Genomic DNA, 8,082 nt, shown 5'->3' with positions numbered 1-8,082 from the left:
TGAAAAGAGCTTTCCTTCTTTTGCTGTCTTTACGATGTCAGCTAACTCACGAAGCTTCACTTTCCGATGATTCAAAACGATTTTGTGAATTTTTTTAATATTTTCTGGAGTTACCGCCCCATTTGGACGTCCACTGCGTTATGCATCATCGGCGTCTCTACGACCGCGTTTGAAGTCAGCAAACCATCGTTTTATTGTTGTTTCTAATGGAGCGGAGTCCCCATAACACTTTTCAAGCCACTGCTTCGTTTGACCGGTATTTTTTCCTATCAAAAAGCACTGAAAATTAAAACACAAACCTCTTTTTGATCCATTGCCTTAAAAATAACAAAAGTAGCGCCACTCTTAGCACAATAACTCACGAACTAATGAATAGAATATCAAGAAATTTTAAAAGCTATCTTTTTAAGATTAGTACTAACTAAAAACTAGGTGAAGGAGGACTTTCCGGCCCATGTGTTATAACGAAGAGCTCGATTAACTTATAGAAAGCGAAAATGCAGGAAGATATATCTATAAAGACCCAACGAATAAGAGGGCTGGGTCATATTAGCAGAATGCCACAAACAGAGCTACTAGCATGGCGTATCACAGAACACCGGTGGGATAAAGAAGCAGGGTAAAGAATGCGGAAAGGTGACTGGATTCTGTCGTAAATAAGCTAAGGACAATGAGCGTTGGCAATTGGAGGGAGTTGACTAATGATCGAGTTGAATGGAGAAATGTAGCTGCGGAAGCTATGGTCTGTCTAAGACTGTGTAACTAATGATGATGATGAAAGCGAATAGCAGCTAAAGAAAATAGTGGGGACCCCCGCTTTATACTAAAAAATAGCTGGTGTGTTATACATTTGTATTATGTAGGTATGTAGGTGTGTAGGTATGTAGGTGTGTAGGTATGTCTACGTATGGATTAATATATTCGAAATTAGTTTATCTTAATAGTTTGTAATTACAACTAGGTTAGTTTATGTAATCCCTAGACTTAATCCTTCATTTTCACTGAATTTTATTCAGCTAATATCCACTGGTCTCGAAGAAAAAATCTAATAAGCAAATATTTTAATGTATTAATTTTACTTAAAATCATCTATTCCCTAATGCATTTTCTTCTCAGATTAAAACAATTATAACTACAATATTCGTACTGTTTACGTGGGTGTGTGAACGGTTACATGTGTCTGTATGTACAATGCATAATTCAACTTAAACACATAAACACACATTTCAACAAGTGCATACGTCCGTTTTGATTTAAAGCAATTCCTAACAAACATACATTCCCTTGTAGGTACATTTGTATAATATATATGTATGTATGTATGTATTAACAATTCGATTATTTGAACTTAGTTTACTCTTTTACTTGTTGCTAAAGCGGTTGCGTTGGTGCCGGCAACCTCCGTAAATTCCTGCTTACAATAATCCATTACGACATCGGCGCGGCAGTCACCCATAAGTCCTGGCAAGAGTACGGCTACGCCCAATATTGTAACAATAGTGCCGAAGACAACCAAACCCAGTGCTGGCAATTTCTCGCGGCTGAATAGAGAATGCGACTCCATTTGTATGTAGGCCAGGCCAGGAAGTATATAAGCCAGAGGAATAGCCGCTAAAAGTCCCTACAAATTAAAGAGAAAGAAATGCATCGCCAGAGTTTCGTCTGCGAGTGTTTGTTGAAAGTAGTTTCTTCTTACATTCAACTCAAGTACGGAGCCTAAGCAGTCTGTCAATGGAGAAATTACAAATGCACTGAAAACTATGGCCAAAGTGATGGTTTTGGAATATTCGTCAATATCAGCACCCTTCTCCAGATTAGGATCTTTATCCAATGTCAGCTCACTAATGGGTTCTTTTAGTACAAACCGATGCACTAAAGCTCGTACAATCTGGAATACTCAAAAATATAACTAAATAAAGTGCATTGCTCATATATATTCGGCTAGCAAACCTCTCGCGAAACGAAGCATTCAATTGGGAAAGTCAGTAAAATAGAAATGGAGAAAAGCACTCGTGAAAAATTCATTAGATCATCGTTCCAACAGTAGTTCTCCAACAAATCACCTAAAAGTAATGAATAAAATAATATTTTAGTTATTAAAAAGATACAATTTTAACGACACACTTTTTAGCTGCTAATGAAATTTTTGCTGGGAGTAGAGAAATCTTTATTTATATTTAGTATTTTAAAAGTAAATAACTCCAAAAATCGCAAATGTTGCGGCTTTCTATTGGAACTGCTAAAAACTCATTGCACGATACTTCCCGATTGTGATCGAACTAATATTATATATTCGTAGGCTCCATATACAGATTAATGAATTTATTTAAGTTTATGAGGAAAAAATTCTTACAGACTACTAACACAAATTACAAATTGCACCAGGTGGCATATATCCAGTCATGCTGAAGGAAGGCATAGAGTCCGTTACTGCAGCTTTGAAGAAAATCTTCACTGCATGGCTGGCACTGACCTATATACGACGCTCTTGGAGGATGGTGAGGGTCGCCTTCATCCCTAAGATTGGAAGAGAAAACTAGACCAACCCCAAAAGCTTTAGACCCATCAGTACGGCTTCTTTCATGCTAAAAAGTCTCGAACGGATAGTGGCATTACGCACGCGTCAGAAGTCGCTGAAGGTTCACCCATCCTCTCCATTTCAGCATGCCTATCAAAGCGGAAAATGCTGCGCTTGCCATCGAATGAGGGACTACACTATCGGTATCTTTTTGGACATAGAGGGGCGTTTGATAATGCCACTTTTGACAGTACACGCAGCTCCGCTAGTAGGTATGGCACAGACTGAGTGCTAGTGAATTGGATTCATTCGATACTAGCCCAAAGAGTAGTCACGTTGCGCGCAGAAGAAGATCTGCTGGTATCATCCGGGGTTAATAGAGGCTGCTCTCTAAGCGGTGTGTGGTCTCCATTGCTCTGGTGCATGGTGATCGATCCTCTACTCACCCCCTTAAATGATGCTGGAGTCTACGCAAAAGCATATGCGGACGACGTTGCCTGTTTGCTAACAGGACCTTTATAATCTGGCTTATAAACATCTGTAGAAAAGTGCAGAAAACTCTGGATATAATTGACACTTAGTGCTGTGCGAATGGGCTATCGGCAAACCTTACCAAGGCTGGTATTGTCCTCTTTACCAGATGGACGAAGCTTGATTCGTTCTACCTAAGCTAAAAGGAGTCACAATCCAGCTATCCCAAAAATCAAATCTTCTGAAGTAATCCTCGGTAGTAAACCCTTTTTGAAGTCACACCTTGACACAAAGATCCAAAGCACTGACAGCCTTCTAGCAGTGCAAAGTTGTCTTTAGGAAAACGTGAAGTCTTTTGCCTAGCAAGATCCTATGGATCTACACAGCTATTATAAGACCTATTATCACCTATGCATCAGTGATCTGGGAGTCAGAAGGATCTTATCGAGACTACAACGCACTGTGGCCATCTGTTGCACTGAAGCTTTTCCGACTACTTCAGGCTCGGCTTTAGATGCTCTGGTTAATCTATCACCACTTGATATGTTCATCGAAGAAGTAGTCTTGAAGGCCATCTGCAGGTTGAAACACAATGGCAATTGGTACGGTCCCTGTCCTGCATTGGATAACAGAGAAGGCATGGGCTTTGATCCAATGATCCTTTACATGCCCCTTGACTCCATACCATCAGGAGTCGTACTTGAAAAGAAATACAGTGTGGAGCTGCCAGAGGCTCAAACTCTGAAAATGAGCCCGACAAACACTGTTCTCACATTTTCACGATTCCGGCTCTGGTGTCTACGTGGAATCCAGCGGGACAAAACTACAATTTGCTCTTGGAATGTACGCATCTGTGTTTCAAGCGGAGGTGTATGCTATTCAAGAAGCAATGAAATGGAAAACAGATGGAGAGGCAGCAAAGCTGCGCTCATGGTCTTAGTCAGCCCTCCAACCACTTCAAAGGTAGTTGAGTCCTATGTCGGTAGACATAATATCCTGATACTAACATGGGTCCCGGGACACGTGGGTATCGCCTGTAATGAGGTTCTCTGCTTCTTTAGCTAGAATGCCGTTCTGCCACTCCCTTCTGCAGCCACCAAAGCCACGGTCACCAAACTCAGATTTCTTCGGAGGTCGGGTAAATTTAAGTAAATTTTTGCCCGAGTGTAGTATAATGGACTTAATGTTGTCTGAGTGGTGTAATTGCTAGTTTGTCCAGACAAAAAAAAGTAAAAAAAACACACACACTCAAATTAAATAAGATTATATACAAGATTTCTGAAAATTAATGAAAACATTATGAGACAAAGAAAAATCATGGACGACAAGAGATGAGATCTGTTCAAACTCATTAAGAACGCAAGCAATATGTAAATATGTATATGTATGAGTGTTTGAAAAACATTTACCTTGAGAAAGCGCACGGAATGTGGAGTATCCAGCTATACCGAACAGGGCTGCCACTGCTAGAGCAAATCCAATCGAAATATGCGTGACTTTCTCCCATCGCTCGAGCGTCGCATTTCTCATCGACTGATAAACTAGGAACGTATTGTGATGGCACATGAATGCTGCAATCAGACCACATCAATAATTAATATACAAATACCAAAAAATAGTTTATGGAATTATAATATAATAAATAAGAAATCCAGTATAGTAAAATGTGATATGTTGCTAAATCGTTTCGGCAAGTGAACTGATGAAATTTTCTTTAGTGTTCATCTAAATTAGAAAAATAAAAGTATAAACAGTGACAAATCGCTGAGCGAGCTCGTTGGGCGGAGCAATTTATAATGACGGACCAGACGTCTAGAGCAAACTTAAGTTAAGGAGTGAACACTTCTCGAACTTGCTGAATAGTAGCAGCAGTCACAGAGGATGTGAAGATTCCAAGCCACCAACCGTTGACGACTCGATCCTGACGAGATGGCAATAGCCTAACGCGGCTAAAAAACAATAAAGCGGTGGGAGCCGATGGCCTGCCGGCTGAGCTATTCAAACATAGCGGCGAGAAGCTGGTAAGGTGCATGCATCAGCTCCTATGCAAAATATGATCGGATGAAAGCAGGCTTGTCGATTGAAATTTAAGTGAACTCTGCCATCCAGAAGAAGTGTGAACCTACGATTTGTGTCAATTACGTGGAATTAGTTTTCTTAATATCGCGAAAAAGGTTCCATCCAGCGTACTGGGCAAAAAACGGAAGCCCACCATCTACCAGTTAATTGGGTCCTATCAGGATGGATTTAAACCTGGGAATTGATAAGATATTCAAAATATGCCAAGTCTTGGAAAAGATGAATGGAGAGAGAATTGGCACACACAGCCTTTTCGTCGATTTTATAGCGCGCATTCGACAGCACGAAAAGGAGTTGCCTATATGCCGCGATGTTTGAATTTGGTATCCCCGCAAAACTAATACGGCTGTGCAAAATTGCGTTGAGCAACACCAGCAACTTCGTCAGACTTCGGATGGACTTCTCCAAGCCATTTGATGCCAAACGAGGTTTCATACAGAATGAATCTCTGTCGTTTGAATTCTTTAACCTGATGCTGGAAAAGATCATAAGAGCCGCAGAACTTAAGGGCTCATTATATTGACATTATCGGCCAACAAGTAATACTTTGAACTTAATCGGCAATTGATTGGTAAAGTCTTCTCTCGCCGAAGAAAATTAAATCTTTATAGTTCTCTCATCATAACCAACTTAACGTATGGCGCAGAAGCTTGGACGATGACTACACCTGATGAGGCGTCCCTTGAAATGTTTGAGGAAAAGATTCTGCGGAAAATTTTTGGACCTTTGCACGTTAGCAACGGCGTATATCGCAGACATTGCAACATTGGAACAATGAGCTGTCCGAGCTTAATGCCAACATAGACATAGCTTAGTGAATAAAGATACAGCAGCTCCGCTGGCTTACATGGCTTACTGGCCCGGATACAAACGCTCTGGCCCTGAAAGTATTCGATGCGGTACCAGTTGGAGGTAGCAGAGGCAGAGGGAGGGGGATGCGTTGTAAAGATCAAGTGAAGAAGAACTTGGCTTACTTGGTGTGCCCAATTGGCGCCGGTTACCACAAGAAAAAACCGACGGGACGCACTTTAACAAAACTCGGCCGAAATCGCGTAAGCGGTCATCGCACCAATCTAGAAGAAGAAGAAGCTTACAATTTGCAAGTCAAGCAACGTTTCCGAAGAAGATTTGTTTAAAGTTTTCACTCACAGCTAATTTTGTTGGCCGAAGAAAATTAAAAAAATTCCGTCTTATTTTGTGTACTCTAACTGCAAAATCAAAAATAAATTTTAAAGCCAAAAAAGTATTCGAGCTAAAAAGAAAAACTCTGATGCTTAAAATTATATTATACTTAATTTATAGACTCACCAAAAACCATAATACCCGTAGCTGGTATCAAATCAGAGTTTGCAAATCTCCATGATTCCGGAGTATCGGCGCTAAAGATAAAGGAGAATCGAATTACATGCATACTCGTATATACACATACATGAGCATGATACATATTTACGATATGCAGTGTACTCTCTTCTAACGGATGCCTCCCATAAGCAGAGAGAAAGAGAGCACACTGTATATACGACATGCACCCCACAACCAAATGAAGTTAAATCTTGCAACTCATTCTGACTTTTCAAACAAAAAAATATTGAAAATGGTCAAAAGTGGATGTGAACGTTTTAATGCGGGGTGTAAGAACGCACATAGCCAAGTAGATCTACGAAAATAGTGTTTTGAAGCATGTAAATGGAAAAACATTCATTCAATAAAATGTCGACTACACATTTAGCTGATAGCTGACAAGGCAACTGAAATCTTCGATGCAGTGATTTTCCCGAAAAATCTTATCAAGTAAGTCAATTGTCTGAATCAAAGTTGCCAACTTGCTTTTAGTACATTTACTGTCATGAAAAACCTTCTCACAAAAGCCAACTGCCCTCTGAAGCTAGCTGTAGAACTGTAGTCTCCTGGAAATGTAGCTTCTTTCATTTGTAAGACAACATCACGACACACCACAAAGTGGAGGAGAAGAAAAATAGGACCAAACTAGAGCTTTACCTTCTCGAAAACGCTTACTCGTATCTGCAAGTTACGCGGCTAAATTTTGGGAAATAAAAATACGATGAAATCTACTTTAAAGCCTAAGAGTATGAAATCATATATGCCTTTTTATTATTCGATAGATATCGTAATTCAGACTAATCTACGAATGTTATTAGAATGAAGATCTTTTAGTTTTGCGAAAGGAGTATATGAAATTAGGTAAGGCTCACAATTATTAATATTGTTTTTATCTAAAAAAGATTATAAAATACAATATTAATATTTTTCAGCTGCAAACATTTTTTTTTTCAATTTTGGCTTGGATTGGATATGCTGATTATCCATGCGAAAGCCCACTTGGACAAATAAGGAATGGACACGAAAAATATTGGTCGTGCTAAAATCATTATAACATACAAATTGTATGAGCCATCAAATAAACTTTTATTTTATTTCCTACTTTATTTCCTTTGTTATAATCAAAATGGCACAATTTAGATTTGACTTCTCTCATTCTACGATGGACGTTAGTTTTTGTTACGCTATCTTCTCTCTCTCTCTCTCTCTCTCTCTCTCTCTCTCTCTCTGCCAATTCATTTCAAACTGCTGCTAATTTTTAATTTCTTTTTTCAGTTTCAGCAATTTTTTTTAACAATTGCCCAATATATTCCAATGGCTCACAATTGTGGACAGCTTTGTGGGTTGTGGTGCTTTTGTCGCCCGTGGTTTCCTTACCAGTTCATGACAAGACGGCTATAATGACACGATGCCAAATCGGCCCAGAACAGAACTGAGTCTATACTTTGTTTTATTAATCGCAGCAAACGTTTATGCAAACACTCCTTCATATAAATTTCGTGCTTTATAATATCCGTGGTAACGAACGTTTTGCTTTTCATAACACACTGACAGATGACTTGGCAAACCAAATAATTTTTAAGGGACTTTTCCTACATTTTTAGCTTAAAGCCATCTGGGACTCCTCCGCTCTTCGTTTCAGTGTAAAACTCAGCGCCCTGAATCTGCTTAAA

The 8,082-nt window shown here is 39.4% G+C and overlaps 1 protein-coding gene across 1 annotated transcript in view; it reads right to left on the bottom strand.

The window, feature by feature from the left end:
- Nucleotides 1-1,348: 1,348 nt before the first annotated feature.
- The window catches only part of LOC129244084 (putative sodium-coupled neutral amino acid transporter 11), a 32,346-nt gene continuing 25,612 nt past the window's right edge, over nucleotides 1,349-8,082 (bottom strand). The window contains exons 6-10 of the mRNA XM_054881700.1: nucleotides 6,377-6,447; nucleotides 4,399-4,560; nucleotides 1,951-2,063; nucleotides 1,697-1,888; nucleotides 1,349-1,621 (exon numbers count right to left, since the gene is read on the bottom strand). Coding sequence (XP_054737675.1) covers nucleotides 1,349-1,621; nucleotides 1,697-1,888; nucleotides 1,951-2,063; nucleotides 4,399-4,560; nucleotides 6,377-6,447 — 811 coding nt within the window. The remainder of the gene's footprint in view (nucleotides 1,622-1,696; nucleotides 1,889-1,950; nucleotides 2,064-4,398; nucleotides 4,561-6,376; nucleotides 6,448-8,082) is intronic.

This window comes from Anastrepha obliqua, chromosome 4, assembly GCF_027943255.1.
Source record: "Anastrepha obliqua isolate idAnaObli1 chromosome 4, idAnaObli1_1.0, whole genome shotgun sequence".
Taxonomy (NCBI): Eukaryota; Metazoa; Arthropoda; class Insecta; order Diptera; family Tephritidae; genus Anastrepha; species Anastrepha obliqua.
This window is presented reverse-complemented; position numbering and strand designations above follow the sequence as displayed.